Genomic DNA, 12,423 nt, shown 5'->3' on the forward strand with positions numbered 1-12,423 from the left:
TAGGATTTGGTAAACCTAACATAATTGAGCGGGGTTAGTACTTCACCATTTTAGAATCAAAATTAATGAAATCCGATGTCACAATCGTGTTTAGAACGTCAAAAGAAGGTCACACGTCCGATTTGGGTTCGATCGAACATAAGGATCACCTTTGGGGCCACACGGGTGGGTCAGACAGGTGGGCTGTCTACCCACCGGTCTTACCCATCGGTTGGGACCGGCGGGTAGGGGCCCGCCGGTAGTACCCACCGGTGGTACCCGTCGGTTGGGCCAGGGACCCCCTTGCTAGGACCCACGGGTACCTACCCGCCGGTTGTACCCGCCGGTGGTACCCGCCGGTTGGGCCCGAAGGCCCCCCTGCCTTCTCAGGTGGGTACCCACAGGCGGGTAGGAGCCCACCGGTTGTACCCACCGGTCTTGGCGGAAAAGACACTGTTTCTTCCCCATTTTCTCCATTCTTTGGGGAATCAAATGGGGCTTTTCCCCACCCATTCTTCACACCCTCAAGGTCCTATAGGATGGTTCTAACCTAGATCTAGGTTAGATTCAAGTGAGGGAAAACCATCTTACCTTCTTTGCTCAAGAACGACTTCAAACCCTCCAAATCACTTCAAACCCACAATGTTCCTTCCACCGTGTCAATATCTCTTCAAATCCTTCAAGATCAACACATAAATCATCTATTAAACCTTAGATTCATCATTTCAAAGGAGATTTACAAGATCTCAAGAAACCATACTCGAATCAAAGGTTTTAAAGCTTGGGTATGGTGAATGTTCACAAAACCCAACTTTCTTACCTCCAACTGTAGATCTAGAGTTGAAGATCACTTCCCCGGCACCGGAATGGGAAGATCGAGCTTCGGCGCCGCTGAAATCCCTCTTTCTTTCTCTGCCTTCTCTTCCTTTCTTCTTCCCTTTCTTTTCTCTCTCCTCTTTACTCTTCTCACCAACGTACGGGGGTAATAAATGGAAAGAAGAGAAAATCATAAAGCCTTATATACAATTCCTAATTAAGTGAATAGTGCACTTGGATGGGTCACTCAGGTGGGTGGGTGTACCCACCTGTCCTACCCACCTGAGAGCCAAAACTTGGGATTTTGATCGGATTCGGCCCTCGGCGCGAACCCTACCCCAAGCATACGATGTAGCATACGTATATACCTTAAAATACGGATATAATACCTGTTTTATCCGTACATAGCCTTATGGTAGGTGCACGTACACGGTTTGGGCACTCCCGTCTCTTCTGGCACTGGCTCGGACTTGTCGGGCCAGCCGGTGTTTAAGGTCACCCGTGCCATCATAGCCCATAAGGAACCTGCTCTAGTTTCCTCTTGCTCGGTTCCTGCATGGTTAAACCGGTTCAACCGCGAAATCAGACCGGGTTTAAGAAGCGGGGTATTACATTGATTATGTACATTAGAATTAATTGTAGTCACGGATTACACTTTGTGGCTATTGTGTTCTCGGTATTGTGTACTCTGGGACTGCATTTGGAAATGGATGCGCTTTGTGGTAGATGAGAATCCCGATGTTACGTAGTCTGTACTCAACTGCTTTGCATGCTAGATAGGTATATAGTCGTGGGTTGCACCTTATGGCCGATGTGCTCCCGCTATCATGTACCCTGGGACTATACTTGGAAATGGACTCACTTCGTGGCTGATGGTGATCCCAGTGTTGCATGGTCGATACTAACTGTATCATTATGAGAGGCATGTAGGATATTGTGGTTAGGTGACATTCCCTATGCTAGTAAGGTGTTGGATAACCCAATGGTGGTATGTTCGATGAACCTTCCCAGAATGCCACACCCGCGGTACGATGTGATTATCGTCAAAGGCGAAAACTTGTCATCGTGGCCAATGGTAATACCAATGTCGTGACTGCCAGGAGGGGGTTATCAGGGGTTTGCTGGTGATCGATGGACGCATATCGGGACTGGCAAGCTCATAATCGCAGCTAGGGTTTGCATCGCTATGTAGTTGATGGCAATTTCGAGACTAGGGATACAGCCTAATGTACCATAGTAGCATCTTGGATTGCATTGTTAGGTGGATTAATAATCACATGGGTTGCATCATTTGTAGTGCACTACTCTCTAAACCCGATATATTTTTGGATTGGTTCGGTTTGGTTGTGCAGAGTCCAAATCGGCAAGGGCTGATGTGGGTACCCTATGGTATATGACAGTAAGGGTGACTTTGAATATGAAGTGATCAAAAAAATTTGATTCAGTACCCAATGTGGTTCGCATGCCTAAGTCATGCCCTTGTACGTATCATAAGGCTATGTACAAGTAGGAAAGGTATGTTATCATATTTGATGATGAGAACTTGGTTCACGACAAATGGGGGTGAAATACGCGTTGAGAACTGATTCCTACCAAAATCTAGCAAAGTTGGACAAGTTTTAGCCAACATGTGGGTGGTCACTAGTGGGTGCGAGCCTCCTGTGCCACCCACCTATAGGGGAAATATGGGCCCCATTAAGCCCAACTTGGATGATCACACGTGTCTCGGCTACTTCGAATGGTATCGCAATTTAATGCTATTCGGGCCATAGAATGTCAAAACCAAACACACCTAGTAGATATTTATGACTCAAACTATAATATAAATAGCATTTACTCTTCTCCCATTTATTATTTCAGCAAAGGTTGGTGGAGAGGAGTAAAGAAGAGGGAGAAGAAGAATGAAGAGAAGGGAAGGAAGAGTGGGGGAAAGTGTTTTCCCCTTATTGCCGAAGTTCATACCTTGCCATTTCAACGCCGAAAAAGTGATTGGCACCTTGAGATCTATAATTTGAGGTAGGTAAGTGCCAAAATCCCTTGAATCTATTGAAACCTTCTTGTGTGGTCAAATCAAGGAGTTAAGAGAGACTCTATGTGATTTCTTTGAAGGTTTTAAAGGAGAAGCAACCAAGATTTGAAAGCATTTAGTGATATTTTGAGTTGAGGGAAGGATCTTAGGTTTTGGGGTTTTCTTAAGCTTAAGGGTATGATTTGTTCCCAAAACTTGATTGGAACTTAGATCTATATTGTATGCATATGGATGCTATCTTAAATGTGTGGAAAATGGGAAGGAGATAACCCCCTTGGGTTCCCAAAAGGTAGGATGAAGAAGGGAAGTAGGACTGCAAAACCTGTTGGACACTGGTGGGTAGCACCGACGGGTAACCAGACCCACTATTGTGACCCCCTAGTCTTGCCTGGGCTTCGGAGCCTACCGGTGGGTAGGACCGACAGATACCTAGACCTACCAGTATAACCCATCGATCTTGGCTGGGCCCTAGGGTCTTACAGACTAGTAGGACCGATGAGTACCTAAACCCACCAGTAGTACCCGCCGGTGTGGTCTAGGAGCTGTCTGAATGGGCAGCTTGCACAGGTGGGTCCTCTTACCCACTTGTATCACGCACTTGTGGTCCAATGAGCTCTGTTCAAGCTTGAACTCATTGATGGCCTCCTTATGTTATTAAACGCGTTGTGACCATGTCTTTTATCACTTTTATGGTCTTGGAACGGACGTATTCTAAACTTCCTTTCTGTGTTAGGTTTTTGTGACCCTCTTCTTCGCATATTGGATTTCACTCGTACCGTGTGTGCACATTCTTGTACATGAATAGGTAAGTGGGGAGAGGACGTTGATTTTATTTTGGAGTGTTTATTGCATCATATCATTTTATATATCATCTTGCCATTTATGAATGCCATCTTCATACATATGTCTTGTCTATTGTAGGATGTATTTATGAATCGTCATGTTGTATCTTTAAATTTCTAAATACTTGTTACTTGCTTTGGATTATGAGCATGGGTTATTTCAATTATTGGATAATGACGATTTATTGGATATGTGATGAATTACTAGATTAGATGCCATAGTCGGCTTGAAAACGAATGCATTGGTGCGCCGTGGAATGGTACACGTAAGCACTATGTAGTCGTACTATCTCATATAGATGCATTAGGTTTAGGTTGATATTCTCTCATGCTATGACCCTTCCCAACAGGGGTTTAGGTGCTGGGTTATAACTGGGGAAAAGCGTTAGTCGTGGACCACAGTGGTGGTTAGAAGTACATCTAGCTGATCATTAGGACAGTTGAAAACCTTGGTGATATTTTCAAAGGGCTAAGCGTACTATATTTATTTTCTGCTATGGTTCAGCTACAATTTACTTTTATGCTGTGGTTCGGCCATGATTTACTTTTATGTTGTGGTTCAGTCACGATTTACTTTTTCGAGTACTCACGGCTAGCCCTCTCTGACAACCCTATAGGTGTATCGCGGGGTGGAGAATGTGACTCGTACCCGGAGCATATACACACTGTGGTTGTGAGTAGCACGTAACCTATGACTTAGCATTGTTTTATAGATGGATAGGCATAAAATGAATTTCATGCATATAGGACCATTTGAAATGCGATTGCATGTTTGCGTCTTTCTTTTCATTTACTGAGCTAGTGAGTTCACCCCTTGTATACACACATTTTTAGATCTTTTTATTGGTTTTCCTGTGGCGGAGCAAGATTTGGGGCCCACTAACGAGTTTCTAATAAGTGATTGGTGGGTTCCAGAGGATTTTGGGCACGGTGCCAGGTGCACCTGCGAGGGTTGTGTTGCAGGGCAACAATAGTGATTACCAAACATAAACTTTTTTATTCTTTTGATGTATTCCCCTTTTTTGTGCTCTAGATATTTAAATTATTATTTCTTGTGTAATTATCATGCCTGTGGGCTCACATGTATATATACTATGTATAACAATTTGGGTATCAAGAGTAAGTGGGAAATTTACAGGTATATGTGATGAGTCTTCCGCTGAATTATTTAATTATATTTTCATGTCACGTGTTACATACTGTGTTGTGGTTTACTACATCAGATGATCCTGCTGAGTCTTGGGTTACCCGGAGGTAACCGGTCATTGGTTCGATTCTATGGGAATGGGGCATGACATCATTCGCATCATTGACTATGTATTTAATTTCTGTATTCATGTCATCATGGAATATTATATATGTGAATTCTTGCGCTTGATTATGTATGAACCCCACCCCTCACTGAGCAAGTTGGAAGCTCACCCCAAGTATATGCTCCCTTTTAGATGATGATGTAGGTACACTGGGTGGTGACTTGACCTCGGCGGGGCTTGATTATAGCGTAGGTGACTGGTGGATGTCAGAGGCCGAAAAGCATGATCAGGATTGTGCCTGTTATTATTATGCTTATGCAGAACCATGAGGTGTGCAGCATAATTTGATTAGTCTGATACAGAATTGGGAACTATACATTTTGGGCTTATTATTTATAAGCCATGGATAATTGTAACGAAATAATTTGGTTAACTATATATGGTATCACTAGATGTTTTCCCCTTTTTACTTATGATTCCGCTATTATACTATGATTCCACTGCAAATTGGCTAGTTTGTGTTGTGAGATTGTTTATATGAAGATACTGCTATCAGAGATTCTGGTAGGTTTGTAAGACGGGTACGCGTCTTACTCACACCACTAGTATTCCTAATGGTAAGTTGGGTTTACTGGAATTGGGGTGTGACATCTACCCTCCACTCCACCCTTCTCTACGACAGCTTCCTCAACTTCTTCACTTCTGATGCCATCCTGCGTGCCGCAACCATTGCCGACCTCCGCGGCCCTCGTGTCCGTGACCCAGCCTATGACTTCTTCTCTCACTGTCTCCTCAACTACAAGGGCTTCCTAGCCTGCCAGGCCCAGCACCTCGCTCACATTCACCCGGCAGCTAAGATTGGGAAGGGGGTTCTGCTCGATCACGCCTCTGGGAAGGAATTGTTATTGAAGATTTGTTTAGGGATGAACAATTCTTCTAAAAGTTATGGATGAGTAAGTAATCACATCCGGCGAAATTGGAATAATGCAGAAAATTTTGGGATTTCAGTTTTGGAGTCCATTGACCACACACAAAGATGATTGCTTTTCAGGTTTGATTTCCTTGAACTTACTTGATAGCAACTTGGGTTTCTTTTTTCCCAATTTCTTGGCTATCTCTAACTTTAGGAGTTCTGTTTCTATTTTTGTTTTCTTAAACATCTTTGGTCTGTGGATGAAGATGTGTTCAATACTGAATTGGTTCCTTCTCATCATCTTAATGGTAGAAACAGATCTACTCTCTCTCTCTCTCTCTTATAAGCAACCACGATCCAATGGTTTTCAGATATGGGTGTCTTGAACCTAACTCTGCGAACAGCCGCTTCTTAACCTAGGTTTTCGAATTAAATTTGTATTGGGTTGGGTTGCATTGGTTCAGATCTGGGGTTGGTTCGTTTGACACGGTTTAAGCGCTCTTTAACTCGGTTTGGGTGAGTCCATATACTCTCTCCAGATCTCCACCTTCTAGCTTAGCATTGCCATGTGTCTACTTTTGCATCTAGAATAACACAAGAATTGCATGATGAAGAATAACAGGATCTGGATCCGAACCAAATTATGGATAAAATCCATATCGTGCAATAACGTGTAATACCCCCTACACAGAGGTCGACACGTGGACAAAGAGGGACGGACGGCTCAGATTAGTTCTCCATTGAAACAACCCCAAACTAGTGGTTCTCACTTAAACTTAAACATTGAATTGGTATTCAAACCAAACCGGTTCAGGTTTTGAATTAAAACCTGAAAATAAACTTCCTCTTCTCTCTCTCTCTCTCTCTCTCTCTCTCTCTCTCTCTCTCTCTCTCTCTCTCTCTCTCTCTCTCTCTGTTACGTCTCTCCCTCCCTGCCCTAACTCGAGCAGAGCTCTGCTCACTCTCTCTCTCTCCCCGTTATGTCTCCCTCTCTCTCGACTCTCTCTCTCTCTCTCTCTCACAACCCCAAACGAGTGCTTCTTTATATGTAATATGTAATGTACCTGTTTTCTTCAACTTATATGATTCAATGAAATTTTGGTTCCCGAATGGATTAGATATGCATCATGGTTATGTTTTCCACCCAAATGGTGCAAAACATTTGGGTTTTAGGACTTATTGGTAGCTCCTTAAGCTTTGTTTTTATTTTAGTTCTTGTTTTCTTTTTAATAGCTGTGCTTGTAAGGGATTTAGAAATATTGAAATACTATTGTGGTTTAGTGTCATTGGACTGTCGAATTATTTTATTTCTTATGGCTTATGAATTCAGATCGTTTCCCTTAATAGTCCCCTCTCACTGTTGTTTAGCTTCGCTGAGATTTTATTTTTGGATTGTTTTTCATCACGTCCTCTCTTTTCCCTTGTATTGAGGAGATTCGTTTATGGAAGCAATGGCATTTCTGGCCAAGTTTTTGAGAGCAGTAGAGATTAATTGGCATTTTTATAGAGTGTAAGGTCCTTAAGCTGCTCTTTGCTGTCATGTTTGTTCACCGACAGGCATCGTTAAGAAACTAGAAGTGTTGGACTGTTATTGCTAGTAAGAAAATAAGACAATTTCCACCATATTGAGATGCTAATATTTTTGACAGATTGATATCTTTGTTTTGATCTAAACTAACGATAAAGAGTATGAGACTTCTGAAAAGAAAGCGATACTGCTACCATGTGGGTACTTGAAGTATTGAACATATAGAAATTGTCTGCTTTGCACGGTCCTTTTATCTGTGCATATTCCCTGCTCGGTTTCTGTTTATTTTAGCTCTCTTTCTCGCAATCTCTCTCTGTAATGCCATCCCTACTTCTTCTCCTTCTCTTCTATTCTCTTCCTTTGTTTCTTACTGTGTCGATTTCAGTCCAAAATCCTTTTTACAAGGTATTGTCATTGATGTAACACATTTATCTAATTATCTTTTACTGCTAGTTTTCTAAAACTTTATGGTATCAATTTCACTTCTTGATCCTCTATACAAGTTGGTGACGCTAGTGATTGGTCTAATGGAGAACAACCCAAGGTGGAAGTTTATTGCAGATGACACTGGGAAGAATCCCAAAATTCTCTCCGATATCATTGCCAACTCCAACTATAGTGGGCTGCTGCTGGTCGAAACCCATAACAGATTTCAAAGAATGGGAATAGAGAGGGAAGTTGAAAGAGTTCCCAACTGCTATCTGAACCCAAACAGCAGCTCCAAGAACTACCCATGGAGGCCTACTCCCTGCTTTCAAAACCCGCATGCTTGGTTATCCACAGAGAGAAATACAGAGAGAGAGAGAGAGAGAGAACGATCTCTGTTTTGCTCCTCAAACAGGTTCACTGTACCTCTTTGTGCTCTTCCTACTAGGCCTTTTCTCTATTTCAATTCTCACAACTCAATACCAACTCTTTTTAAGACAAAAAGAACTGAAGAGAGAGAGAATGAGAGAGAACTAATAAATATTAATTGAGAAGAGTTTAAAATAGTTCTTACAAGGAAAGATTTGGAAGATACTCAATTACAACTGTAAATGGAAAAAAAAAGGTCCTTCCTAGTATATTCTTTTCCTTGTTTTACTGTGTAAAATCAGATTTGAATTGTATTTGCCTTACCCATATCGTTGTGTTTGGTTGTCTTTATATAATAATGAATTTCAAATTTGAAATTTACAGTTACAATGAGATAAGATCAAATCAGTGTAATAACAACTTCCCACAAAATTGGGATAAACATTGACTAGGTTTATTAGTATTTAAATTCAAAATTTGAGTTTGAATTACTAGAAACCATTGTGCTTAACAGCTCCCCTCAAGCTGATGGTTGCAGTTGTGTAATCCTCAGCTTGTCACGTAAAAAATTGTATCGGATGGTGGACAAGGGCTTGGTGAATATATCAGCTAGTTGATCTTTGGTAGAGATGAATCGTACTTGAAGACGACCTTGGAAACCAAGTGCTAAACAAAGTGAAAGTCCACTTCGATATGTTTTGTTCAAGCATGGAATAATGGATAGGTAGTGAGATATGTGGCCCCTAAGTTGTCACACCATAACATTGGAGGCTTAATTATTGGGTGGCCCAATTCTTGTAGTAGAGACTGCAACCATATAATTTCTGATGTCGCATTTGCTAATGCCTAGTACTCAGATTCAGTAGAAGAGTGAACAATGGTTTGTTGTTTTTGCATAGACCATGAGATAAGATTACAACCAAGAAATATTGCATAGCCACTTGTGCATCATCGATCATCGATACATCCTGCCCAATCGGCATCACTGTAATCCTGTAGTTGATTGGTGGAGTCATTTGAAATAGGTAGGCCAGATGTCAGTGTGCGCTTGAGGTAGTGTAATGTACGCTTGACTGTCTGCCAATGGTCTTCTGTGGGGGCTTGAAGAAACTGACATACTTTATTGACTGTGAAAGAAATATCTGGCCTTGTTAGAGTGACATATTGTAATGCACCCACCATACTACGGTATTCAGTTGCATCAATTAGGGGCTCCCCTGAATTTCGAGATAGAGTGGTTGATGTAGACATTGGAGTCTGAATAGGTTTGGCACCATCCATTCCTATTTTTTGTAAGAGATCCACAATGTAATTTTGCTAAGATAGGATGATACCTGTATCATGTGGTACGACCTCGATGCCCAAAAAATAGTGCAGCAAACCTAGGTCATGTAGGGAAAACTCCTTTCCAAGAGCCACTATGATCTGATGTATGAGCTTAGGATCAGATCCAATGGTGACAATGTCATCCACGTAAACCAATAAGTTGCATTGTGATCCTTTTTTGAAATAGAGCAAAGAGGTGTCTATCTTTGAACCTTCAAAACCAAGTTGAAGCAAAATTGTACTCAGCCGATTGAACCAAGCCCTAGGAGCTTGCTTGAGGCCATAAAGAGATTTTTGAAGCTTGCAAAAGTGTTGAGGGTTGTCAGGATCAGTAAAACCATTAGGTTGTGACATGCAGACATCCTCTATGATATTTCCATGCAGGAATGCATTACTTACATCAAGCTGCTTAATTTCTCATTTGTTAGCAGTTGCAATGGATAGTACGGTGCGCACAGTTGTGGCCTTGACTACTGGACTGAAGGTTTCAGTGTGGTCAATTCCTTCTTGTTGATTGTACCCCTTGGCAACAAGTCTTGCCTTGTAACATTCAACTGTGCATTAGACTTTTTTTTAATCCTGAAGACCCATTTTGATTCAATAACATGGATCCCAGGTGCAGGAGGGACTAATAGCCAAGTGCCATTTTTCAAAAGGGCATTGAACTCTTATTGCATTGCATTATGCCACCTTTCATCTTTTTGAGCTTCTAAGTAACATGAAGGCACTATATCAGAGTGATATTAAGCCAATGAAGCCGATGAAAGTGGAAACTTTGTTGATGGGCGAGGATGGGGCCTCAAAGTCATAGCATGAGCTCTTTGCACCGTTGGTACCATAGGTAAATCTGACACAAGTGGAGCTACAGCTGGAACATCATCATTAGTAGAGGGGGTGGGATCAATATTAGTAGCATTAGTTGGTGGAGGGGGAGAAATCCAGCCATGTGGGCAACAAGTAGTGGAGCAGCATTGTTGCTATTTGTGTACCTATAATAACACTTTGTAGCAGTGTGGTTGTATTTTGCATATATCTGACAGTGATCTCTTCTTTATTCTTTGTGTTTGAACCACGAGTAAAATTATTATTGTCATACTATGGTGGGTTCGAACCTTGATGGGCTGGAGTGGTAGAGGAAGCACCAGGCGCAGCATGTTGAGCATGGTTGAGATTTGCTTCAGCTATAGAGAGGGTTGTCTTGAGGTGAAGCTCTTGGCTGAGCAATAGTCGATGGAGATCGTGGAAAGAGATGGGCTCAGCCTTGGTTGCCGGTGCTGCAATAATGTCTCTGAATTCAGATCCAAGATTCCTGAAAATGATAGCATTAAGCTCCTTTATTCCAATTGGTTTATTGGCAGCCGCCAATTGATCAGAGATGAACTTTATTTCACGTAAGTATTCAGAAATGGATTTGGATCCCTTTGATATGTTCGGCAATTGCATGTGTAGTTGAAGTACACTTGTGTGAGATAGTGTACCAAATGCATATTGAAGGGCATTCCAAACCTGAGGAGCAGTAGTGAGACCTACTACGTATGGAAGAATATCTGGGGTCAGAGAGGAGAGGAGCCAACTCATGACTAACTGGTCTCTGCGAACCCAATCACTATAATCCGGATTGGGTTGAGGATCAGTTATTTCCGCAGTAATAAGGGAGGAAGAAGGGCAGGTCGAACTGCCATCAATAAAACCGATCAAGTCTTGACTTCTCAGCAAAGGATAAATTTGCATTTTCCAAAGGAGATAGTTTTCTAAAGTGAGTTTTAAGGTAAAATAATGCTGAATATTGGGAGGAGCAGAGGTTGAAGAGGAAGAAATAGCAGCGGAGGAGGAAGAAGACATTGTGGCACCAAGAATCTTTATGGTCGATTGATACCATGTAAAATCATATTTCAATTATATTTTCCTTACCCATATCATTGGGTTTGGCTGTCTTTATATAATATTGAATTTCAAATTGAAATTTACAGTTACAATGAGATAAGATCAGCAATGAGATAAGATCAAATCAGCGTGTTAACAACTTCCAAAATTGGATATACATTGACTAGGTTTATTAGTATTTAAATCCAAATTTTGAATTTGAATTACTAGAAACCATTGTGCTTAACATACTGAAATAGGTAGTGATATAGGATGGGCATGTATACAGGTAAAGTGCCAGAACCAGTAAGTTTGATGACTTGTTGATGAGTAAAAATGGGTTCACAAAATCTGTAGAATAATACTAGAACAAACAACCAAGTGACACAAAAAACCAATGATCCATGAAGACTGATACAAGATAATTGGTCAGTGATGGAGGAATGCCTCAATATCTCTATTGTGAATGGTTTGAATCTTGATCCTGAAAATGTGAATGCCATGTACCAGAACAACCCTTATAGTCACACTTACAACCCGGGTTGAAGGAACCATCACAACTTTTCTTGGAATCAAACAAACAATCAAGTAGGTCTTTCCAAATTTCGACCCTATCAAGGTCAGTTTATTCCCCAACAAACCAACCAAAGAAACATACCCCCCAATCAACCCAATAATTTTCGTCCAACTCAATCTGTTGTTCCACTACCTCTCCTATAAATCAACCTCCAGGATTCATGAAAGGAGGTGGCGATTTGTCTCGGCTTTCATCATTAGAGAAAAGTGTGGAGCTTCTCATGAGCACTTTCATGACTAGTCAACAAAATATGGAGAAGTAAATCTCTCAACTTGTCAATGCCTTACAAGAGAGAGAGAGAGAGAGAGAGGTAAGATGCCTAGCCAATCAGATCCCAATCCAAGAAATGCCAATCCAAAATCTTCTCCGAACTCATTGAATTCAATTCAACAAAGTCCACCACATCTGGAGCCTTCCAACCAATACAATGCAATCTATGCTCTAAGAAGTGGACGTGAGTATCTGAAGGATGGTCCACCCTTGCCAAATTCTGAATCTTAAG

General features: G+C 41.5%; 1 protein-coding gene across 1 annotated transcript in view; it reads right to left on the reverse strand.

Moving 5' to 3' along the window:
- LOC122089719 (E3 ubiquitin-protein ligase PUB23-like) overlaps window positions 1-11,323 on the reverse strand; it is a 41,141-nt gene extending 29,818 nt beyond the window's left edge. Inside the window, exon 1 of the mRNA XM_042659416.1 lies at window positions 10,594-11,323. Within this exon, the coding sequence (XP_042515350.1) occupies window positions 10,594-11,323 (730 nt within the window). The remainder of the gene's footprint in view (window positions 1-10,593) is intronic.
- Between the last annotated feature and the right edge of the window lie 1,100 nt (window positions 11,324-12,423).

This window comes from Macadamia integrifolia, chromosome 9 (assembly GCF_013358625.1).
Source record: "Macadamia integrifolia cultivar HAES 741 chromosome 9, SCU_Mint_v3, whole genome shotgun sequence".
NCBI classification, from domain to species: Eukaryota; Viridiplantae; Streptophyta; class Magnoliopsida; order Proteales; family Proteaceae; genus Macadamia; species Macadamia integrifolia.